At 36.3% G+C, this 27,199-nt stretch overlaps 1 protein-coding gene across 1 annotated transcript in view; it reads right to left on the bottom strand.

Annotated features, from left to right (window-relative positions):
* The window catches only part of THSD7A (thrombospondin type 1 domain containing 7A), a 743,356-nt gene that overhangs the window by 76,018 nt on the left and 640,139 nt on the right, over window positions 1-27,199 (bottom strand). The window contains exons 11-12 of the mRNA XM_061198529.1: window positions 18,869-19,103; window positions 14,073-14,188 (exon numbers count right to left, since the gene is read on the bottom strand). Coding sequence (XP_061054512.1) covers window positions 14,073-14,188; window positions 18,869-19,103 — 351 coding nt within the window. The remainder of the gene's footprint in view (window positions 1-14,072; window positions 14,189-18,868; window positions 19,104-27,199) is intronic.

The raw sequence follows: 27,199 nt of genomic DNA, 5'->3' as shown, positions 1-27,199 counted from the left end.
TCCCTGCTAGCCCTCAAGTCAATAAATGTAGTAAGAAAAAAAGGAGCAAACACAATTTGAGCAGCCAAGTGTATTATTTGATCAAAAGTAATGATTTTTTTAAAGATTAGAGTTACAAATAATTTATATGCATAAATATTTTCCATCTTTAATAAAGCCCTTTGTAAAAATTTATGAAAATTTGGAAACATTAACAAGTATACTGGTTTGAGGATTAAATTACTTTCTGTTCAATACTGATGTTTACCAGCATTGATTTTTCAAGACATATCACGAGAGAGGGCTGAATAATATTTCAAATTACTCTGCTTGTTCTTCCTGGAATCCTAAGCTACTCTGTTCCATTTTCTGCAATACTATACTGTAATTTTACCTATTTAAAGTGACTTTAAAAGGAGGGTAGCTCTACATTTTCATAAGTTCAAACTGTTACAAAATGTAGATTTTTACCTACAGAATTAAGTTGAAAAGAACCACCTCATTCCCAAATTAATTTTCATTTGCTATTATCTATCCTTGAACATTCAAATTTTTAAGCATTTTTTAATTGCACGCGGAAGTCACTGTAATTTCAATGAAGCTTGCCTTATTTCCATTTCATACCAAATAATGAAAAGCTAACTACATGTCATTGCTTTATTTTCCCTACGACAAAAGGCTAGTCTTCTATGACACCACTGTATCCTTATTCTCAGTTACAGCAGTCTACAGGTGAAACAGGAAAGGTTTCTTCCAGCACACAAAGCATCCTGGCACTGTGTCCAACAGCAAGCCCCTCTGCCAACCCCCCAGTCTTTCTTTTTTTCCTCAATACACAACTATAGTTATTCTTTTTAAGTCTGAGTGCCTAGGTTTAAGATTTCTGAAAGCCTTTTGTTCTAGGAGACTCAACACAGAGCTGCCAAATAGAACAGGTAGGGCTGATCTGCTGGTGGTGAGATGTGACCTGAGCTTGGCCAAACACAGCTCCACATCTCAGAACCTCTTGCTCACAGGACAGCGGATTCCTGAGCTGGCATTCTTGCACTCCTTGGCCACTACCACCCAGGAGCTTCAGAGAAGACTAGTATCCTAGTGGCAGCACGCATTTTAATTTACAGCAGTTACCTACCTTTCACCAAGAGACTATCCCAACTGAACCCATTACATCTAACATGCCTGTCGCACCACAAGAAACTAGCACCCTCAATCCCCCCTGCATGTCTTCCATCATACCTGGACCACAGCATACAAGCTGTGCATAACCTTATTCAATTTCTCTTTCTTTTCTACCCTCTAATCTTTCCACCACTGTACCTAAAGGAACACACTGTCTCTCATCTCCAATCTCTTCTTAGGAAGTTTCCTTCACATTCTTTGCCAGTGGAGGCTGGCTCTACCTAGCCATTTCCCAGTCTTTTCTCCTCTCTTTACCTTTAAAAATATCTAACTCCTCTGAAGCTCCTGTCATCAATTTTACCATCAGCCATCTACTTTGTAGCACTCATCCACCAACATTTCATTATTTAATGACCATAGAACATCCCTCACTGTAATCTTTTCTCTTCCGACCCCTGCAACCCCTTTGGTGGTTTGGGCATCCACATGGTTATCCCATCCAAGGCACTGGACTCTGAATTACTGTACCTCCTCACCTCCGATGACCTTTTCCTGCATCTTGCATCAACTACTAGCTCTTCTGTTCATGCCCCTGATGATATCATCATCAATAGCTGCACATTCTCATCTTCAAACATATTACTTTCTGGTCACTCCTCCTAACCTTCTAGTTCACCTACTTTACCAAAAGTGAAAGTTCAGGGCTTCCCTGGTGGCGCAGTGGTTTAGAATCCGCCTGCCAATGCAGGGGACACGGGTTCGAGCCCTGGTCTGGGAAGATCCCACATGCCGCAGAGCAACTGGGCCCGTGAGACACAATTACTGAGCCTGCGCGTCTGGAGCCTGTGCCCCGCAACAAGAGAGGCCGCGATAGTGAGAGGCCTGCGCACCGCGATGAAGAGTGGTCCCCGCTTGCCGTAACTGGAGAAAGCCCTCGCACAGAAACGAAGACCCAACACAGTTATAAATAAATAAATAAATAAATAAATTTTTAAAAAAAGTGAAAGTTCATCTTACTAAAAATTCTTCAAACTCGATCAAGATTGCCAATCCACTTTCCCAATCACTTTTTCACTATATCATCCCTTTTATGACCTCACTTCCATCCCAACCCACCTTAGATTCCATACTTTGTTATTACATAAGCACTCCATTGAAAACACCCTTGACTCTCTGTTTTTCTCTCCCTTTCTTGTACTCTTCTGGAAAAGCCCTGACCTTAATCAATGCTAATTATTTTCCTACAGCTTTCCTTCACTCAGGCAGCTGAACATGGCTGAAGAAACACTGGCAACTGTGTTGAGCAATTCCTTTTTAAAATGCATGACTAAGTGGGTACTCCATGTTGCCTATTACAAATTCTATTACATATTACTAACTTGCCCACTTTTGTACTCTCCAAAATGATGTCACATCTGCTTTTTTCTCACCCACCCTGCATTGGTCACTTGATCCTTCACATGCATCGAGACATTAGAACAATCATTAAATGCCTTTTCTGTCTCATACCACCAGAACGTAAGCTTCCTAAACGCAGGAAAATTGTTTTCCTTGTTTACTGCTATATCCTTTATATTTAAAATTGTGCCTGGTAAATCACAGGTACTTGAAAAATCTGTGTAGAATGAAAAAAGTGAATGATTGCTTAAAAAGATATGTATGATGTTTAATGACATAGTGAAGCATCTAAAAACAATTATCAGTAAATGTATCAGCAAATCCTCAATAATAATAATCAGAAATTTGTATTAGTAAGTTTTCCTTCATCATGACCTAAATACTTTGCACATATTGCAACATAATTGAACTTCTAAGAAAGAATGCTTTCAATACACCAAGTTAAAACATTTACCAGATTCTGACCATATGCACTATGTAGTGCCTTTCCTACAGGAACTTATAATCACTATAGACAACAAATAATGTAGCTGTAGCTGAACTACAGTTCACAAAGCATAGAGCACTTTACCATATGTTATTTCATTTTTGCCACAGAACAACTCATAGATGTTATAATCAAGGCTTGCAGAGATTAAGTATCTGGAGAGATTAAGGTCACTTGGCTGCTTTGTGGCCAAGATAGGTGTCCAAACCAGATCTGCTGATTCAAAGTCCACACACTCCATTATACCATGAAACTCACTACTCATTTTTATGTTCAAAAACTAAAACCTGTGTCCTGTTATATATGAGTAAATCTAATTTGGTCTTCTACAACTTGCCTCTGTTCTCCTTTCCAACTTCACATCTTGACTTTCCTCGACACACTCCAAGCTCCAGTGGGTTGGATTCCACTTTCTTTCGAACAACACATCTTTTTCATGGTCACTAAGACTTTTCCTGATGCCTTTGATCACTTTGGATTCTTTTATGCATTCTCTCTTTCAAAAAGGCCTCTTCTACCTTTTTTCCAACAAGATTTTCCCTAATATTTTTTCCCTAATATTTTCCCTGTCTCTTCCCTAGAGCTCTTCCTGCTTTACCACTAAATCTTGTCACTGAATCATGTAAATCTTACATTATCTGATCTATGTAGAAGAGTTCTACATTTTAAATGAGATCAAAAGCTTTTTTGAAGTTCTCTGCGGGGCCATCAATGTGCTAGTTAAGTACAGTAATCAATAAATTAGAAATGCAATAAGTATTTATGCATATATTACAAATGAGTATTAATTTAATAAACACATGTACAGTATTCACAATCTATTTGTTCCCTCATCTATCTGCTAAAATGTTTTTAAGTGCCTTATATAAGTTATCACAGTTTGTCACATAAAATTTTCTGTATTTTATAAATGGTCAGAGAAGAGTAAATCAGTCTCTTAGAACTGTAAAAATCATCAGCAGAGATCAAATTAAAAATCACGTTGTTTGATGAAATTTCACCCCTATTCAGTTACTCATTATCCTCCTTCCCCTTATTTATTTTTCTTCTAGCATTCATCATTGTCTGATTTATGCCCTGGCTTATAGTACCACTGAATCTACAACTCTTCAAACCTGGTATTTTTCATGCCATGCACAGCAACCCAATGCAATGATTTGCCCAAGATCTTACTGTAAGTGAAATCACTGAGACCAGACCCTGGGGTCCCTCACCTGCACCATGGATCCCCTGCCTCAAGACTTTGACTGCTGTGGCTGTCAGTGCTCACTGGCCATTTGGAGAGTGGATCACTGTGGGGGCCCAGATCCTTATATTAGCCCCTAGCAAGAAATTGATGTCCTTTGAGAGAATGAGAAGAAAGCTAAGGAGAGATTGGTTCAAGATGGTGAAGTAGAAGGACGTGCTCTCACTCCCTCTTGCGAGAGCACCAGAATCACAGCTAACTGCTGAACAATCATCGACAGGAAGACACTGGAACTCACCAAAAGAGATACCCCACACCCAAAGACAAAGGAGAAGCCACAATGAAACAGTAGGAGGGGTGCAATCACAATAAAATCAAATCCCATAACTGCTGGGTGGGTGACTCACAAACTGGAGTCCACCCACTGGAGTGAAGTCCACCCACTGGAGTGAAGGTTCTGAGCCCCAAGTAAGGCTTCCCAACCTGGGGGTCCAGCAACGGGAGGAGGAATTCCTAGAGAATCAGACTTTGAAGGCTAGCGGGATTTGATTGCAGGACTTCTACAGGACTGGGGAAAACAGAGACTCCACTCTTGGAGGGCACACACAAAGTAGTGTGCGCATCAGGACCCAGGGGAAGGAGCAGTGACCCCATAGGAGACTGAACCAGACCTACCTGCTACTGTTGGAGGGTCTCCTGCAGAGATGGGGGGTGGCTGTGTGTCACCGTGAGGACAAGGACACTGGCAGCAGGAGTTCTGGGAAGTACTCCTTGGCGTGAGCCCTCCCAGAGTCTGCCATTAGCCCCACTAAAGAGCCTGGGTAGGCTCCAGTGTTGGATCACCTCAGGGCAAACAACCAAAAGGGAGGGATCCCAGCCCCACCCATCAGCAGACAAGCGGATTAAAGTTTTACTGAGCTCTGCCCACCAGAGCAACAACCAGCTCTACCCACCACCAGTCCCTCCCATCAGGAAACTTGCTCAAGCCTCTTAGATAGCTTCATCTACCAGAGGGCAGAGAGCAGAAGCAAGAAGAACTACAATCCTGCAGCCTGTGGAACAAAAACCACATTCACAGAAAGATAGACAAGATGAAAAGGCAGAGGGCTATGTACCAGATGAAAGAACAAGATAAAACCCCAGAAAAACAACTAAATGAAGTGGAGATAGGCAACCTCCCAGAAAAAGAATTCAGAATAATGATAGTGAAGATGATCCAGGACCTCAGAAAAACAATGGAGGCAAAGATCGAGAAGATGCAAGAAATGTTTAACAAAGACCTAGAAGAATTAAAGAGCAAACAAACAGAGATGAACAATACAATAACTGAAATGAAAAATACACTAGAAGGAATCAATAGCAGAATAACTGAGGCAGAAGAACGGATAAGTGACCTGGAAGACAGAATGGTGGAACTCACTGCTGTGGAACACAATAAAGAAAAAAGAATGAAAAGAACTGAAGACAGCCTAAGAGACCTCTGGGACAACATTAAACGTAACAACACCCACATTATAGGGGTCCCAGAAGGAGAAGAGAGAGAGAAAGGCCCCGAGAAAATATGTGAAGAGATTATACTCGAAAACTTCCCTAACATGGGAAAGGAAATAGCCACCCAAGTCCAGGAAGTGCAGAGAGTCCCATACAGGATAAAGCCAAGGAGAAACATGCCCAGACACAAAGTAATCAAATTGGCAAAACTTAAAGACAAAGAAAAATTATTGAAAGCAGCAAGGGAAAAATGACAAATACCATAAAAGCGAACTCCCATAAGGTTAACAGCTGATTTCTCAGCAGAAACTCTACAAGTCAGAAAGGAGTGGCATGACATATTTAAAGGGATGAAAGGAAAGAACCTACAACCAAGATTACTCTAGCCAGCAAGGATCTCATTCAGATTCGATGGAGAAATCAAAAGCTTTACAGACAAGCAAAAGCTAAGAGAATTCAGCACCACCAAACCAGCTCTACACCAAATGCTAAAGGAACTTCTCTAAGTGGGAAACACAAGAGAAGAAAAGGACCTACAAAAACAAACCCAAAACAATTAAGAAAATGGTCATAGGAACATACATATCGATAATTACCTTAAACGTGAATGGATTAAATGCTCCAACCAAAAGACACAGGCTCTCTGAATAGATACAAAAACAAGACCTATATATATGCTGTCTACAAGAGACCCACTTCAGACCTAGGGACACATACAAACTGAAAGTGAGGGGATGGAAAAAGATATTCCATGCAAATGGATATCAAAAGAAAGCTGAGTAATATTCCATTGTATATATGTGCCACATCTTCTTTATCCATTCATCTGATGATGGAGTGAAGCAACCTAAATGTCCATCAACAGAGGAATGGATAAAGAAGATGTGGCACATATATACAATGGAATATTACTCAGCCATAAAAAGAAATGAAATGGAGGTATTTGTAATGAGGTGGATGGAGTTAGAGTCTGTCATACAGAGTGAAGTAAGTCAGAAAGAGAAAAAGAAATACAGTATGCTAACACATATATATGGAATCTAAGGGAAAAAAAAAAAGGTCATGAAGAACCTAGTGGCAAGACGGGAATAAAGACACAGACCTACTAAAGAATGGACTTGAGGATATGGGGAGGGGGAGGGGTGAGATGTGACAGGGTGAGAGAGTGTCATGGACATATATACACTACCAAATGTAAAATAGATAGCTAGTGGGAAGCAGCCGCATAGCACAGGGAGATCAGCTCGGTGCTTTGTGACCACCTAGAGGGGTGGGATAGGGAGGGTGGGAGGGAGGGAGATGCAAGAGGGAAGAGATATGGGAACATATGTATATGTATAACTGATTCACTTTGTTATAAAGCAGAAAGTAACACACCATTGTAAAGTAATTATACTACAATAAAGATGTTAAAAAAAAAAAATGGGCAAGGACATGAATAGACAGTTTTCCAAAGAAGATATACAAATGGCAAACATGTATTTGTGAATGTACCTAACACTACTAAAGTACTGACTTGAAAATATAAGGCATGAAAATAGAACTACCATATGATCCAGCAATCCCACTCCTGGGATTATAATATATCCAAAGGAAATGAAGTCAGTATCTCGAAGAGATATCTTTCCTGCCATGTTCATTGCAGCATTATTCACAATAATCAACACTTGGAAACAAACTAAATGTCCCTCAACAGATGAATGAATAAGTAAAATGTGGTACATATATAAAATGGAATATTATCCAGCCATGAAAAAGGAAATCCTCCATTTGGAAAAACTGGAATGAATCTAGAGGGCATTATGCTAAGTGAAAAGCAACACAGAGATATACAAATACTATATGGTATCACTACTTTGTGAAGCGTAAAAAAAAAACCCACCGTATTCATAGAAATAGAATAGAATGGTGGTTGCCAGGGGCTAGGCAGAGGGGAAAATGGGTAGATGTAAGTCAAAGGGTACAAACTTTCAGTTATAATTATTAGTAAAATGCGTTCTGAAGATCTAATGTACAGCATGGTAAATATACTTCATAATACAGTATTTTATACCTGAAATTTGCTGAGAGTTGCTTGTAAGCATTCAGACTCCCTTTAAACAATTTAACTATGTGAGATGATGAATGTGTTAATTATTTGATCTTGGTAGACATTCTAAAATGTTTATATATATAAAATCATCACATTGTACAATATAAATATGTTATTACATTTGTCAATTGTTCCTCCATATGGTAGAAAAAATGGTTAAATGATATATATTATGTACACATAATCACAACTAAATTTATTAAAAAATTAAAAAAAAAAAAGAAAGCTGGAGTAGCAATACTCGTATCAGATAAAATAGACTTTAAAATAAAGAATGTTACAAGAGACAAGGAAGGACACTACATAATGATCAAGGGATCAATCCAAGAAGAAGATATAACAATTATAAATATATATGCTCCCAACATAGGAGCACCTCAATACATAAGGCAACTGCTAACAGCTATAAAAGAGGAAATCGACAGTAACACAATAATAGTGGAGGACTTTAACACCTCACTTACACCAATGGACAGATCATCCAAACAGAAATTTAATAAGGAAACACAAGCTTTTAATGACACAATAGACCAGATAGATTTAATTGATATTTATAGGACATTCCATCCAAAAACAGCAGATTACACCTTCTTCTCAAGTGCACACGGAACATTCTCCAGGATAGATCACATCTTGGGTCACAAATCAAGCCTCAGTAAATTTAAGAAAATTGAAATCATATCAAGCATCTTTTCTGACCACAATGCTATGAGATTAGAAATCAATTACAGGGAAAAAAAAACATAAAAAACACAAACACATGGAGGCTAAACAATACATTAGTAAATAACCAAGAGATCACTGAAGAAATCAAAGAGGAAATCAAAAAATACCTAGAGACAAATGACAATGAAAACACGACGATCCAAAACCTATGGGATGCAGCAAAAGCTGTTCTAAGAGGGAAGTTTATAGCAATACAAGCCTACCTCAAGAAACAAGAAATATGTCAAATAAACAATCTAACCTTACACCTAAAGTAACTAGAGAAAGAAGAGCAAACAAAACCCAAAGTTAGTAGAAGGAAAGAAATCATAAAGATCAGAGTAGAAATAAATGAAATGGAAAAAAAGAAAACAATAGCAAAGATCAATAAAACTAAAAGCTGGTTCTTGGAGAAGATAAACAAAATTGATAAACCATTAGCCAGACTCACCAAGAAAAAGAGGGAGAGAACTCAAAACAATAAAATTAGGAATGAAAAAGGAGAAGTTACAACAGACACTGCAGAAGTACAAAGCATCCTAAGAGACTACTACAAGCAATTCTATGCCAATAAAATGGACAACCTGGAAGAAATGGACAAATTCTTAGAAAGGTATTTCCTTCCAAGACTGAACCAGGAAGAAACAGAAAATATGAACGGACCAATCACAAGTAATGAAATTTTAACTGTGATTAAAAATCTTCCAACAAACAAAAGTCCAGGACCAGATGGCTTCACAAGTGAATTCTATCAAACATTTAGAGAAGAGCTAACACCTATCCTTCTCAAACTCTTCCAAAAAATTGCAGAGGAAGGAACACTCCCTAACTCATTCTATGAGGCCACCATCACTCTGATACCAAAACCAGACAAAGATACTACAAAAAAAGAAAATTACAGACCAATATGACTGATACATATAGATGCAAAATACAGATGCAAAAATCCTCAACAGAATACTAGCAAACAGAATCCAACAACACATTAAAACGATCATACACCATGATCAAGTGGGATTTATCCCAGGGATGCAAGGATTCTTCAATATACGCAAATCAATCAATGTGATACACCATATTAACAAACTGAAGAATAAAAACCATATGATCATCTCAGTAGATGCAGAAAAAGCTTTTGACAAAATTCAACACCCATTTATGATAAAAAACTCTCCAGAAAGTGGGCATAGAGGGAACCTACCTCAATATAATAAAGGCCATATACGACAAACCCACAGCAAACATCATTCTCAATGGTGAAAAACTGAAAGCCTTTCCTCTAAGATCAGGAACAACACAAGGATGTCCACTCTTGCCACTATTATTCAACATAGTTTTGGAAGTCCTAGCCATGGCAATCAGAGAAGAAAAAGAAATAAAAGGAATACTAATTGGAAAAGAAGTAAAACTGTCACTGTTTGCAGATGACATGATACTATACATAGAGAATCCTAAAGATGCTGCCAAAAAACTACTAGAGCTAATCAGTGAATTTGGTAAAGTTGCAGGATACAAAATTAATGCACAGAAATCTCTTGCATTCTTATACACTAATGATGAAAAATCTGAAAGAGAAATTAAGGAAACACTCCCATTTACCACTGCAACAAAAAGGATAAAATACCTAGGAATAAACCTCCCTAGGGAGACAAAAGACCTGTATGCAGAAAACTATAAGACACTGATGAAAGAAATTAAAGATGATACGGATGGAGAGATATACCCTGTTCTTGGATTGGAAGAATCAATATTGTGAAAATGACTATACTACCCAAACCAATCTACAGATTCAATGCAATCCCTATCAAATTACCAATGGCATTTTCCACAGAACTAGAACAAGAATTCTTAAAATTCGTATGGAGACACAAAAGACCCCGAATAGCCAAAGCAGTCTTGAGGGAAAAAAACGGAGCTGGAGGAATCAGACTCCCTGAATTCAGACTATACTACAAAGCTACAGTAATCAAGAGAGTATGGTACTGGCACAAAAAACAGAGATACAGATCAATGGAACAGGATAGAAAGTCCAGAGATAAACCCATGCACCTATGGTCAACTAATCTATGACAAAAGAGGCAAGGATATGAATGGAGAAAAGACAGACTCTTCAATAAGTGGTGCTGGGAAAACTGGACAGCTACATGTAAAAGAATGAAATTAGAACACTCCCTAACACCACACAGAAAAATAAACTCAAAATGATTAGAGACCTAAATGTAAGACTGGACACTATAAAACTCTTAGAGGAAAACATAGGAAGAACACTCTGTGACATAAATCACAGCAAGATCTTTTTTGATCCACCTCCTAGAGTAATGGAAATAAACAACAAAAATAAACAAATGGGACCTACTGAAACTTAAAAGCTTTTACAAAGCAAAGGAAACTACAAACAAGACGAAAAGACAACCCTCAGAATGGGAGAAAATATTTGCAAACGAATCAGCAGATAAAGGATTAATCTCCAAAATATATAAACAGCTCATGCAGCTCATTATTAAAAAAACAAACAACCCAGTCCAAAAATGGGCAGAAGACCTCAATAGACATTTCTCCAAAGAAGACGTACAGATGGCCAAGAAGCTCATGAAAAGCTTCTCAACATCACTAATATTAGAGAAATGCAAATCAAAACTACAAGGAGGTATCACCTCATACCAATTAGAATGGGCATCATTAGAAAATCTACAAACAACAAATGCTGGAGAGGGTGTGGAGAAAAGGGAACCCTCTTGCACTGTTAGTGGGAATATAAATTGGTACAGCCACTATGGAGAACAATATGGAGGTTCCTTAAAACACTAAAAATAGAATTACCATATGACCCAGCAATCCCACTACTGGGCATATACCCAGAGAAAACCATAATTCAAAAAGACACATGCACCCCAATGTTCATTGCAGCACTATTTACAATAGCCAGGTCATGGAAGCAACCTAAATGCCCATGGACAGACGAATGGATAAAGAAGATGTGGTACATATATACAATGGAATATTACTCGGCCATAAAAAGGAACGACATTGGGTCATTTGTAGACACGTGGATGAATCTAGAGACTGTCATACAGAGTGAAGTAAGTCAGAAAGAGAAAAACAAATGATCGTATATATGTGGAACCTAGAAAAATGGTACAGATGAACCGGTTTGCAGGGCAGAAATTGAGACACAGATGTAGAGAACAAATGTATGGACACCAAGGGGGGAAAGCGGCGGGGGTGGTGGTGGTGGTGTGATGAATTGGGAGATTGGGATTGACATATATACACTAATATTTATAAAATGCATAACTAATAAGAACCTGTTGTATGAAAAAATATATAAAACAAAATTTAAAAAAACATGTTATTTAATTTTCAATGATAGGTTTTTTTAATGAGTAAGTTACATCTATTTTTCTTCCCTTTCCAGACATATATAATATATAATAAGATAACAAATTCTTAGACTACTAAATTGGTTCTTAATTCCTGGACATATTCCAATATCTCAAATTAGTTTCAAATTAGTTTGGGATATTGCAATATTCCAAAATGTCTCATTTCTAATGAAATGAGAAAATTTTACCTGATTTCTCATTTTGAGGAGCGTCTATCCTAGAATCAATTTAATGAAACCTTTTCTAGTTTATTTTTTTATTTTATTTTATTTTCTTGAAATGCTTTAGACCAAAAGAACTGTTATTTTGAAATATTTTACTCAAAATAAGGAAATGCCCAACATAAAGAAAAGGCAAATTATTTTCTACTTTTAAAAATTTTACTTACAAATGTTAAACTTGTGTGAGATTATTAATCATGTCATTATAAATGTAACTGCCTATGTTTTGGAATTATTAGTAAATAGCCTATCTCATATCAATACAAAACGTCAAGTATAAAAAATCCAGCATAAAATTTTCAAGCACACAAATTCCATGTAATCAATAAGCTTTTTCATTGTAGCAATGAATAGCCAACAATTGTCACAGAAATACTAACCTATGAGAAGTACTAACCTACAATCCTACTGCTGATTATGACCAAACTAAAGGATATCATATGTTATTTAGTTTTTAAGAAAGTAAGGGGATAAAAGAAGAGACTCTGGATAAAAATGTCAATGACATTGCTTTATCAATAAGATTAATGCCATTAACATTTTTAAAGAGTTAATGCTAACTCTTTTTCTCCCAAAAGCTTTTAAAATGCCTTAAAAGACTTTTCAAATCAACATTTTCTATTCTTGCACACTATGTGGTTTAATTTATTTGCTATTTCAAGGGTATTTAAAACAGAAAAAGCATGAAAAGGAACTCATGTTTCAACTATATAAAATAATCACACTGTAAAAACTATCCATTATTAAGTTTATAATCTTATGTAATATCTTCAGGATTTAAAAAAAATTCTGGTGATTTAAAACAGTGGTTAAACTAGAAGTTGATTCTTTTTTCAAAAATTTTATTAATTAATTAATTAATTTTTTGGCTGCGTTGGGTCTTCGTTGCTGCGCACGGGCTTTCTCTAGTTGCGGTGAGCGGGGGCTGCTCTTTGTTGCCGTGCACAGGCTTCTCATTGCGGTGGCTTCTCTTGTTGCGGAGCATGGGCTCTAGGCCCACGGGCTTCAGTAGTTGTGGCTCACGGGCTCAGTAGTTGTGGCTCACGGGCTCTAGAGCGCAGGCTCAGTAGTTTTGGCGCACGGGCTTAGTTGCTCCGCGGCATGTGGGATCTTCCCGGACCAGGGATCAAACCCGTGTTCCCTGCATTGGCAGGCAGATTCTTAACCACTGCGCCACCAAAAGTCCTAGAAGTTGATTCTTAAATTGAGTCTCTCTAGTGAGAGTCAAGAAGCATAAGCAAAAGCATAAAAGGAACTGAAGAAAATGTCTCTATTTGTCGGGAGAGTAAAATAAAAAATAGGAGACAGTGTCATTTGTGACACTGAGAGACAATGTGATCACTTACTGCATAAGTCACCTGGAGAATGCTCACATCTTTCTCAGCAGCAACGAGAAAGGACCCTATCCTGGAGGGTAAATAATTAACAAAGTATCTGCCATGATATTAAAGGGTCTTTGTCTGTGAGTAATGAAAGCAAAAACAAACCAAACTGGGAACAAATCCTCGTCTTGTAAATGCCTCATGTCATGTTAAGTGTTGGCAGAGGTACAATTTGACCACTTTTCTCTTTCCTTTATTCCCATCCTTTGGCTCATATAATTGAATCTGTACTGAATCTGGTCCCATGGCTATTTCTTGCCACTAAGTAGGTTGAGAGCCATGAGTATTGAGAAGATCACTCTATATTCTTTTTGAAATACATAAGGCCACTATACATTCTTCTAGAATCAATGTTAAAGGAAACATTATTAATAAAGTTTAGAATCCTTTCACCTTGATCTATAGTATAAAGTTATTTAAGTCAGTTTTGGCATAAAACTCATTTGTTTGGTACTCTAAAAGCTGTATTATTTTCTAGAAGGAAACCAAAATTTTATGGCATTCAAGCCAAACCAGGATTACACAGCCAGCCCCATGTAAGAATAAAAACATTGCTCAACCAGAGGAACTTGGAGGTCCCAGTGAGAGGGTTCCTAGGTGAACCTCCTTCAAAACTCTGCAGATAATACCTTCTTTACATGAGGAAGGGCATGATGTCCAGTCACTGTATGGCGTCACGATACAGTCCTTCCTACAAGGAAGCAGACAGGGCTTCACTGTTTCAGGTCGAAGGCTTTCAGGACACCTGGGAAAAGCAAAGGGAAACTACTAGACCTCTACAGGAATCCAGAAAACCAGGTAATTTAGTATCTTTAGAATTTTTATTGCTGAAATTGCTAAACAGCCATCAATCTGTATTATTTAACTTAACCTCTAGCATCCTTTCTGCTTTTGACAAGGGCTATAAAACCAAAATAATTATTCCAAACTGAACCTCAATAAAGCTTCTCAAGGCAGGAAGTGTAAATTTAATTATAGTAATTGTGCTATGTAGAAGAAAATATAATAATTGTATTTTATCCATTTATAACAATCTCTCCATTAATAAATCTGTATTTTCCAACATGCTTTATAAGAAATTTATGGAAGTTCAAATTACCAATTTAAGGACCCAATGCTACATCTCTGTATAACTAAATAGGCTTATTGCCAATTATAATCTTCCAGGTTATTCTGCACTTTATTTTTACAAAATATGTTTAGCACAAAATAAATTTATAATGGAGTATATTCTATACATAGTATATGCTCAAAAACCAATATTGTATTTACAGCTATGTATTTCATAAAAAATAAGTAATAAAATAATAAAAGTGTATAGCTCATTAAGATAAACAATTTTTGCTTTATTCCTGGTTTCATTCACTGTCTCTATTCTTATCTTTTCTTCCATTTTATTCCTAGTTTTAAATATTTTTATAAATTACAATATTTTTAGAACAAAAAGAGTGAATATAAATAAAACAAAAATAGCCAATAAGTAATTTAAAGAAAAATAAAACACTGTGTTCTTGACATAAATTATAGTAAAATTATTATTTTTAAAAAATACACCAAAAATACATTATTAGGAAAACAAGAGAAAAATAATGACAAAACACTGAAATGTCTTACACTATATAAGGTTTTCACTTCCTAAAAGATAATTTTAGGAAGCTGATGTATGAGTTTTAAATATACTGTTTTGTTTATTGTATACTTATTACATGGTTTTCAAATTTTCCAATTCTTCTCTGCATCTTCACAATCTGATTCTACTATCATTAGTGGTCAAATGTTGGTCATGAACACTAGAAGAAGATGTATATTATGACAACAAAATATAATAACATAATTCATGTAACTAAAAGTACTTAATGCTCGGATTCCTAAGAAATTCTCTTTTGAGGTCATATCAATCTCTGACAAGTAAGCTAAGAGGCAGTGAAGAAATAAACCAAACAACCAGTATAACTGTTGCTGGAATAATTTGGCAAATTAGTGAAAAATGGGATTTAAAAATACTCCCCATAGAAGAAGCCAAATTTTTTGTTAAGTCAAGATAAACTCTTTCAACAAGTAAGTTAATCAGGTTTTCAGAACTGAACTATGAGTGAAAAAATCAACATCATTCATTTCCTTCTCATAATTTCTTTATAGTGCTTTGCTGACGCTTCATTTTTGATATATCTATAATTTTTTTTATCTACATATCCTATCTCATCCATAAGTATTATGTTCTATTCAGCTATACAGATACATGCCTTTCTCTCTCATTCTGTAACACTAGGGTTTATTTGAAAGTGGATTTTAAAAAAATATATTGGATTTAACATTTCAAAAAGAAATTATCTCCCTGGTTTATGTTGAGTATAGGCTTGGATTTTCCTAATTGCTATGCCTACTCAAGGGCATGGACGGCAAAGAAATTTAGATGAGAATCATAGAAGGTAATGTTTTGTTACAATTGAGATTATAAATCACTAGAATTATAACTTAACCTACATGCTTAACCAGGAAATATTATATGGCAAAACCCCCATATAATCCTGTTAATTCTTTTGAAACTATGGAACTATTGATTAGTAATTATTATTGGAAGCACTCCTCCTCAATGAGGCAGTTTTATAACTTTAACAATGGGAGAGCATTACTCAATTACATGCTCTTCAAATTTTAGCCCTCAATAAATCAATGGAATTTACGTTATCATTGACAACCTCCAAAATTCTGTTTTATATGGTTTAGAAATTTCCTTAGCAAGATACTTGGTTAACTGTGGAGAACAAAATTACTAAAAACAAAGCCGTTAAATGAACACACAAAGATAAATTATACAGCCTAGATTACATCCAGTAAAATGAATTCAGACTTCCTTTGGTGAGGCAATTGGTTCAGTCAACATGCTTCTTTTCTCCTTTGTACTGTTTGTATTTAGTGTCTGTGGTTTAAATCAAGGAATTGATTTTCCCCCAAATCTTATTCAAGGTCAAATTAAACAGATGTGATAGGAGTTGAAGCTTGTTACTCGGAAGATAGATAAGATCAATAACATTGATTTTACCATTGCACAGTAATCTGTTTTATTAAGAGGAGTTTAAAACAAGATTTCTATTTGCATTTTTATTTCAAATGCCTAGTACTGAAAAGCAGTCATTGAATTTAACCTAGTATTTAGGCATAAGGGTAGTAACATTTTCTTTTGAATTCACAGTATTTGCTTAATTTTTTAGCACTTTAAGGGCAAAGTAAACCCATTTGATTTAACAAATCTATACTTGTATCCAGGTCATTGAATAAAGGCTGCAAGGGTAAAGCACATTTTTAATGGATTATTGTGGTGGTCTGACATGGGGCTTCAGGATACCCTTCCTACTGAATGATTTAATAACATTAACCCACCAGGCTTTTCCACGCATAGGCTTGTGCATATGTACATCCACTGCTCAGAAATATATTTTGTAGTTTGCGTAAGTGAGGAAAATATCAACAGCAACATCTAAAAAGTGATTAACTGCAAAATAGGAACAGAGTGAGCTTACCCATAGAAGCTCAGCACAATAACCCTCCAATCTGTACCACGACAAGTTGGTCAGGTTATAACCCTCTACAGTGAATATTTCTACCTCTCTGCTTGTCCCAGAAAGACCCACAATTCTCCAGCACTTGGGACTTCCGCTTCTGCTGTTACTGCTATTGAATTTTAATACACTGCACATTAATATCCTTTGTTAGATTCATTACAACTTTAGCATTATTTCTATTAAAATATTGGTTTGGGGCTACCTATTAAGCATGTGGAATTGTTTCTCAATATATTCAAGTCTTTTTGGCATGTATTTTCTAATATACTTCTTAATTTCAAAGTACACAAACAAATAAAGTATGGGACAAAATACTGCTAATGTCCAGAACCCTGGCCATTAGTAAAAAACAACTCATAATGGGATTCTTATTTATCCCCTGGAGTTTGTCATATATCAGTTACATTATTATCCTTTCCCTGAAACACTAAGAACTATCTCAAATTTTTAAGAGAAAATATAATTTCTAAGGTTTATTGAGTGCTTACATTACTACATTGTTTTTCATTAAATCCCTTCAAAAATTTTTGAAAACTGAAGCCAGAATCTGTTAAGTAGTATGCGTAAGATCACACATGATACCTAAGCACTTAGCCAAGTATTTGGGAATTATGAGGCCATTTTTATACCAATGCAAACTGATGGGTTTTAGTTTCCATGTTTCACATGGCTAAGATGATTTGAATTTTAAAAGATTTATACTGTCTAAATCTCAAAAGGTAGAGTTCTTTTTTCCTCTTGGTATATATATATATTTTTTTAAAATATATTTATTTATTTATTTATTTTTGGCTCCGTTGGGTCTTCCTTGCTGCATGCGGGCTTTCTCTAGTTGCGGAGAGTGGGGACTACTCTTCGTTGCCGTGCACGGGCTTCTCACTGCGGTGGCTTCTCTTGTTGCAGAGCACGGGCTCTAGGCGTGTGGGCTTCAGTAGCTGCAGCAGGCGGGCTCAGTAGTTTTGGCTCGCGGGCTCTAGAGCGTAGGCTCAGTAGTTGTGGCGCACAGGCTTAGTTGCTCCGCAGCATGTGGGATCTTCCTGGACCAGGGCTTGAACCCGTGTCCCCGGCAGTAGCAGGCGGATTCTTAACCACTGTGCCACTAGGGAAGTCCTTGGCATATATTTTTATAACTGATTAACTTTGTCTAACAAACAATTAGCCCAGTTATGCTATGACATGTTTTTGTTTATATTTCTCACAAGGCGCATACAATATGCCAACTCTCTAGTTCTTTGCCCTCCCCTCTAGCAAATCGTTTGCCTTGTTGTTACGCTACTGGTAACTACAGTAAGAAACTGATGGTTTTTCTGCTTATTATAACACTCATCCTATCCTAAGGTTCTCTCTTGGGAATAAATGGCTTATTCATTTAACCATTAAAAGATATAATAAGTTTGGCCTCAGTATTTTTGATATAGTACTTTCTAGGGGAAATGAAAGGCAGAGCATAGAAGGCTACTGCCCAATTAAACTAGATCGGCAGCCTCCATAGCCTACGGATATAAAGGAGGTCATGGATGACCTCCACTGCTAGGACTTCGTATACTGTCATTATTGATCAGCCAGGCCAAAAGCAAGCAGTTCTTTCATTGCTTCACTAGCTCAATAAAAGCAGAAACTGCTACTGTAACACTGAAAGTAGATACCACATAGAAAGATTTCTAGAGAATTTATAGATCCCAGGTACAAGACTCTCAAGCTGTTACAATTTTATCAGCGGCTGCATTCAAAACAAAGAAGTCTTACTCTTGAGGCCAGGTATGATAAGAATCAAATGCTTCATTTCATGAAGCAAGTAAAGCCTGAGCCAATCCCTGCATGGTTGGCCACAGGATTTACTGTTGTCATTCTAAAGCCCTTACTTTTTTGGTCCCACTTGGCCAACATTGACCCGCACACAGATGACTTTTCTTGTCTGCATGCCAACAGAGCAAGAGGTCTCCCCGTTCCAAGTTGTAGTTGTGTTGAAGGATGAAACTGAGGTGTCCTCGATGCACTGGCCCCAGGGACCAGTTTGCCAGTGGTACACAGTACAGGGATGCTCGTTACAGCTGCGCACCTCTTGCAAAGCACTGCTATTTGGACACTGAGCTCCACCTATAAAAATGGACAACATTAGCAGATTAGATATGGTGCCAACAGGAACCTTACCATTCTCTGTTCCTTGTAATTAACAATAACAATGATACCTGCCACTTATTAGCACATGTGACCAGCGCACTGCTAGGAAGGCAAATTGCATAGTAATCTTATCTCATTTGGCATGGTCTGGCTTAAAATTTAAACTATGTGGTATATATGATATTTGGTTTGGGGCACTCAGGAGGACCTCAAAGAGAGAGGCCATTATTCACTAGAGAAGATGAAAATGAGGAACAAATAAAGTCTATGTAATTGCTAACCAGTGGAAACATGGGCATTCAGACTCTGTGGATGGAGAAAACCCAGCGTGTTTTCAAATGTTATCCCTCAAAATGAAAGCCTTAATTACAGGTTTCAAAGCGCTGCTTATTTCAATGAATTAGGATTTAGGGTGATTAGAAACAGGGGTTTTAAAATCAACTGATGCTTTCTGACCTTCCATAGCATTATTGGAGAAGCCATGTAGTAATGATAATATCGTATTTCTTCAAATCTAAGATGTGATTGACTGTGGGATAGACCATCATTTTATGTGTCCCAAAGAAAGAGAAATGGCTGCAAATTAAACTACAATACTTTTTATCAACTCTAATTTTTACTGTATGCTTATTGAAATAGCTTTGTATGACTTACTGACATAATTTAAAAAAATATAACCCTTTTACATACTTTAAAAGGGAAGGTATTCCTAAAACTTCTTTACATTCAGAATCCAAATCTTTCAAGTAGCTTTTAGACTCACACTCATCAAAGTTTGTGTTCTCCTACACTATCATCTCTGTGGCATCAAACGTGTTCATGATGCAGGATTTCTTCAAGAGTGTTCCCCTGTTGTCTCCAGCGTTTTCTTCCAGGATACTGGTACCCATTTCTAAGTTCTGATGCTGTTGCATTTTTAATCATACCAGAAGATGTCTATGAATGAGAGGTTTAAGCAAGCAACTGAGGAACGGTTTATTTTCCTTCCTCAAATGGCCCTTAGCTGTTTTTGTTTCTCTGTTTTTGGCAGAAATATCATGAGGTTGCTATTGCTCCCAGGAATAACAATGAAATTCACATGTACTAGCAATGAAAACTGTGTTATAACTGCTGCTTGGCCACAGTGATTTAAAAATGCATCCAAAATAAATAAATAAGTAAATAAATAAAATTAAAAAAATAAAAAAATAAAAATGCATCCATTGTTGTGGTACATATATACAATGGAATATTACTCAGCCATAAAAAAGAACAAAATAATGCCATTTGCAGCAACATGGATGGACCTAAAGATTATCATACATGTGAAGTAAGTCAGACATAGAAAGACAAATATCATATGATATTGTTTACATGTGGAATTTTAAAAAAAGCATACAAATGAACTTATTTACAAAACAGAAATAGAGTTACAGATGTAGAAAATAAACTTATGGTTAGCAGGGGGTAAGGAGGGGAGGGATAAATTGGGAGATTGGGATTGACATATACACACTACTATATATAAAATACATGATAAGAACCTGTTGTATAGCACAGGGAACTCTACTCAATACTCTTTAATGGCCTATACGGGAAAAGAATATATAAAAAAATAAGAATGGATATATGTATATGTATAACTGATTCACTTTGTTGTACACCTGAAACCCAACACTGTAAATCAACTATACTCCAATAAAAATTTTAAAAAATGCATCCATTGTAAGATGTAGTAATTACAGAGATGATGAAGGGTAAAACAGATGTGTCCTTTAATCAATAGAATATGGTGTGGAGTTGTCAATATGGAACTTTTTTATGTGCTAGCCCCATTATAAGTACTTTGTAGATGGGACCTCATTTAATATCCACAGCTGCTGTACAAGTTAAAAATTATAAAGCGGATGAGCCCATACAAATTAAATGATGCGGCCACAGTTAACAGGAATTTAGGAAGTTTCTTACCACTATGCTATTTATAATGTCAACTATGAAAATAAAAAGCTTTATATTGTTAAAAGCAGAGTATTGGAGAAATTTATTGCTTACTTTATTAACAATTTGATCTAGTCAAACTTATGTAGTCTCTGGATTTCATCTTAAGAACAGAAAATAACTGGTTGTTCATGTGGAATGGCAGAAACCTTGGGTGTTCATCACACATATTTGTAATAGTAAATGGAGGAAATATTGAACATAATAAGAGGTGGGTTCTAGATATTAGGAAAGCAAGTCTAAAAAAGTTAAAAAAAAAAGAAAAGAAAAAGTGATTCAATAGCTAGTGACCCTAATATGGAAGATGGCCTCTAAAGCTTGAGATTTGGGTAAAAGTCATAAACAAAACCACACCCTGAGCTGATCTTCAGGTATCATTTCATTTGTGAGTAAGGACATCCCGCTATTCAGCATATAAATCAGTAGGCAGTTTACGTGAGAGTTTAACTGCGATTTATAATCACTTATGCAGTGTTGAACATGGGATCCGAATAACCTGCATTAAACAGCATTTCATTGCTGTCCCCTGCTTCATGAAGGTGAAAACATCTGTCACAGTTCATATCCTATCTTCCATCACTGGAAGCAATAAGTTTAGGATTTGAATAGGAACGACTCCTAAACCTGCTAATTGGATTGGGGAGAAATAAATGAACTCTCTATTACCCAGCCTTATTTCTCAGGAAAACACATGCTAATTGTAGACATTTTATATAACCATTTTAACCATACCTTCATATTAATGGTGAAATTATCCTTCTTCAACAAAATAATGTGTGTCTTTACTTACCCCATTTTCACTTTGAGTATACGTATGCTATTTAAATTGTGATTTTAAAACTCTGAATTGTTTTTGACATTGGAATTCACTGCTTGGCTTTGAAAAAAATAAGAACTTCTACAATATCAGCATAACGTGTCCAGGAGCTACAAGATAACTGTTAAGTTTACAGACATAAAGACTATTTATTTTCTTGCCCCAATCCACATTAAAGCTACATCAGCAGTTTGGGGCTGATGTCAAGATACTTGCACAGATAAGCCCCTATGTGGTCTTAATTATAATAACAATGTGGCAATTTGCAAAGCATGGCTTGGAGTAATCAGTCACTGCAGCATGGTCATGTTGTTTGGGGAATAATTTTATGGTTGAAAAATTGATAGATATAATACTGAATTTACTTATTATTTATGGGGAGATCTAATTCCAGACATCTGGGAATATTCCCATTTCTGTAGTACTGGGGAGATTATAAAATGTCATCTGTGACAAAATTAGTGATAAGCATTATTTAAAAAGAAATCCTCCTATACATAAAAACATATGCTTCATACTAATGTGACTATTTAGATTTTCTATCATTCCACCAAAAGGAAAGACTGTATAATACTTTGATGAAATCCTGCTATATAAATAAACTTTCATGTTTATATAAAAATACCAACTATTATGTGAAAATTCTCTCTTAGGAATGAAAAAGTGACTTTTCCTCCCCACATCAAGCCCATAAAAAGATTGATTAGGAAACATTTAACAGAACTATGGTGTTACTGGGTCTGGCTTTGAAGTCCTTACAATTTAGATGGCCAATTGAAAAAAAAAAAAGAACCTTTTCAAAACATTAATTAGAAACCTATGTACTGACTGCAATATGCAATGGTTACCTGTGCTTCAAGGGATATCTAGAGGGGTTAGAAATAATTCTTGCTACTCTCAAGGATCTTACAATGCAGTGGAGAAAAGTAATAGGGGGATAAGTTAGCAAAAAAATGAGTATAATTCTAGGTAGAATATAATAATTATGTTAAAAGAGGTATTTAGTATAATTGGGATTCAAAAGTGTAAGATTACATTAGTTTGGGGGTACTAAAAATGACTCAGGTTATTGAGATAAGGCATTGATATGAGTTTTGAAGGAGTAGTAGTTTAATAAGCAGAGTTCTGGAAGGGAGAGAAGGAAGGGAGGATTTTATTTAAGCAGAAGAAAAAATAAATAAAAGCAAAGGTACTCAGGCAGTCATGACCCTGGGAATTAGTAACATTGATGCAGTCAATTGGAGTACAGAGTCCACACAGGGAAGTTACTGGCAATAAGGAAGTAGACTGGGCTCAGGCTAAGAAGAGGCAGTTACAGTGTAGTATGAATTACAGTTTTAAGATACTTGTAACTTTGCCTGCTACTGCAGCCCTAATCACTTTGATAGCAGACCACTGTGGATGAAAAGAACATTGGCAATGGCATGATTTCAGGGAATTTAATTGGAAGTGCGTTAGCCATAGAGAACCTCAAGAGACTCTGCTGCAGCCGCTACCCCTTCCACTTTTTTCCCCTTGTAGTAAAAGGTAGAAGACGTCCCAGTGTGGAGTCTGCATAATCCTGTCTGGTGGTCCTGTAGGAACAGACTGAATCAGAACTCCTTTTTCAAAGTCAGTAGTAGGAAGAGGAGAAAGTGGCAGTATTTGCTTAGAAGTCAGAGTTATGTATGTATATACACATAAAATAGATCCTGGGTTCTTCAAATTCCTCTAGGAAATATAAATACTCCCTGATTCTTAGAATTAAAATCATTTAACTATAAAAACTAAGCAAGCTAAAATAGAAATATTCCTCTCCCCAATGTTTTATACCGCAAAATATAATTTTTGAAGATACTAATTATTTGAGAAAAAATTTGGCCTAATTTTATTCAATTGTCTCCATTCTCTGCATGTGTAAAGCAGGTGTAAAGACACACTAACATTTTGCTGAAGTTATAATATCAGGTCATTTTGAACTTTACAAAAATAAATATTCTCTCATTTCTTGCTTTGTAAGGATAATTGAATCTATAATGAGAACTAACAGAAGTTACTGCTATACTCAGTGGAAAACACTTTGAAAATCATTTTTCCTTTTTAACAAGTTTGTTAAGAATCTGTAACACAAGTTAAAAAAATGGAGGAGGCCATAAACCTAACATCAGTTTTAAATTTTTCATTAAAATTCAACTTACTACTATTTATATTAAAAATATGCCAGACTTAAATGTTAAAAGACGGCAACCTTTTAGAACTCCTGAAATAATTCTGAAGTAGCTCTTGGAATCCATCCTGTAGTTTTACAAAATACAAGGAAGATTTTTACCTCAAAGCATCAAATCAAAAAGCAAATTACTAATCTTATTTAACTAAAAGTCAAGGCTTTGGAAGTAAGATACAAACGCACACACACACAATTTTATTTTTTAAGTTGAAAAGAAATATTTTTACTTTCTCCAGTATATTATCTATCTCCAGTTGCTATCATTTGTGATTTGGTTTCCAAATGACAATATTTCAATAAGAGGCATTTTATGACATTTTTGTGTACTGCCGATACACAGAATAATAGGTTACATAATGTTACTCAAGATGCTATGAAAAGCAATTTTATTCAAATTGTTTTCATTCTATTATTTTTTGTTTAACTTTGAACCAACCTCAATAATTATAGGAAAATTAAAAGTATTATCAATAGTTTCTTCCCTTGGATCACTTGGAAGAAGTTATTGAAATGATACCCTATTACCCTAAAAACTTCAATGTGTATTTCCTGCAGTCAAGGGCATTTTCCTACACATAAGCACATTCAATATTTAAGATCAGGAAATTAACACTGATACATTATTTCCATCTAATCCTCAGACCCATTCAAGCTTGCCAACTATCCCAAAATATTCTTTATAGCAAAAGGACCTAGTTCAGAATCAAGTGTTGCATTTAGATGTTATGACTTGTTAGTCTCCTTCAATCTTCCTCAGTCTTTCCTTAATTTTCATAATTTAGACACTTCTGAAGTTTAAGGGCCAGTTATTTTGTACAATGTCTTTCAGCTAGGGTGTGTCACATCTTTCCTCATGATTAGATTCTACAATATGTATCTGTGACAGGGATGTTACAGATGTGATGTCATGTTCTCATTGCACCACACCAGGAACACACGCTTTGCATGTGCCCCATTACTGATGATGTAAGCTTTGATCACTGGATTAAGGTGGTGTCTGTCAAACTTCTTCAGTAGGAGGATACTTAAGATTGTAAATATAATGCTCTTCATCAGACTTTCAATTAATACATTTATTTATATCAAGTATGGATCCATGTTTTCCTCTCTTATTTAAAGGGTTATAACCAGCTGTTATCGTTATTTTGGCATTCACATTGTTCCTGTATGTGGCCAGTGGGAGACCCTTCAAGCTAGCTTCTGTGACCTTTTGACATATTCTCCTCTTCCTTCCTTTCTGGCACAAGATTCTCCAGGCACATCTTGTACTTCTCCTATCTCAGCCTTAGAATCAGCCATTTCTCCAAAAAGCCCTGGTTCCTTTCATTGGAGAATGGCGTTAGACACCAAGATCTGAGTGCTGAATGCACTTATTGCTGCTATGGTCCAGCTGCTCTCACGTCATTTCAGTGGACAGAGCTAATATATGTATACATCCATAATATGAATATATATCATACTTATGTTTGTATTTTATTTCTATGTCTAGATTTATAAACTGGACACCATGAATTCACACTGATACCTTCAAGTTCCAATATAATACAATAGGGTTTATTCTAGTTTTCTTTCTTAACATACTTATAAATCCCTTCTCTAGAAATAAAAACCCTACTCCTATTATGTTTAATACATGTACCTATTTGGTCACTCCCCCCCGCCCCGAGATTATTCCAATCTCTCACTGCCATCTTCATTGCTGTACCCATAGGACATCTTCATCACTCTGCCCATACTCTGACCCCCTGCATTCAGCCACCCCACATTACTGATACCCTCCTCATCCCTGCTTGGCTCCAACACCCCACACTGGGATGGCTGCTTCAATGCTGGGATTCTCTCTTCACCCTGCTCGTGCTCTGGCATCCTGTGTTGGCTCGCTGCTTTTATCCTCTTATATAATCCATGCCCCCCCCACCGACCCCTTTAGACTTCTCAGTGTCTCTGACACTTCATGCCAGGCCATCCTTTTCCTACTGGGGATGCTCATCTCACTCAGCCTGGGCTCTGACAACCCACTCTGGACCACTGCAGACCCCCCACCTGCTGGCACAGATGCTCAACTGCTTGGTTCCACTTAATGATTTTGCAGATAAAATTGTTCAGGAAGAGAGATACAGAGCCTAGAAAGGAAGGGAAGGAAAGCAAAAAGAAAGTATAACATGAGGAAAAGGAAGTGCTATTCTATTATTCTATCATTCTTTTAATAGGAACAAAGAAATAAAAAGTCATAACATTTTAACAATGGAGAGCTTATCTACTGCACTGGGGCCATATGGAATAATCCTCTATCTCACACACACACACACACACACACACACACACACATATGGAAATAGAGATATATATAGACATAGAGGTAGACACACACATGCATACAGACATATAAAAAAAAGACCGGTAAGCCAGGGGTAAGACCAGTAGCCAGCACTCCTCTCTTTCTAGCACACAGTAGGACTATATTTCTCCTGCCCCGCTTAAAATTAGGTTCAACTTCAAGTCATGATTATATGATTTGCTTTGATAATGAAATGTCAGTGGAAATGACACAAATCACTTCTGGATGAAAGAATTTAATTGCTGATGCTTTTAAATCAGCAGATAGATTCCCCAGCTATCTTCTTCCTCTGGCATGAGGATTGTGAGGTAGGCCTTCATATGCAGGTGCAATGCTGAGACATTTCATGTAGGACAGACTGCCTTGGAGAGTCACTGCAGCAAAATTCCCAAGAGGGAAAAATAATTGTTTTTTTAAGTTACTGAACTTATGGGCTGTTACTAAAGTACAACTTAATGTTTCCTTATTAATACAAAGAGGTTATACTACTGAGATAAACAAAAGTACAAATGTATAGGTTGCAGCATTTATTTTGTAAATCCAGATAAATACATTTGTCCTGTAAGTTATTTCACCAGAAAGTTGTATAATTTCATGTCTTATGTTTACTCAATATATAATTTTATCAATGTGATCTTTTCCCTTAAGGTTATCACAGTAATTTTCTGATCCACAGATAATTAAGAACATTTATGACACATACAAAATACTAATTCTTGGGGAGTAATAGAAAT

The sequence above is a fragment of the Eubalaena glacialis genome, chromosome 8 (genome assembly GCF_028564815.1).
Source record: "Eubalaena glacialis isolate mEubGla1 chromosome 8, mEubGla1.1.hap2.+ XY, whole genome shotgun sequence".
Classification (NCBI taxonomy): domain Eukaryota; kingdom Metazoa; phylum Chordata; class Mammalia; order Artiodactyla; family Balaenidae; genus Eubalaena; species Eubalaena glacialis.
Note: the sequence above shows the minus strand (reverse complement) of the source record. Positions and strands in the feature narration are given on the sequence as shown.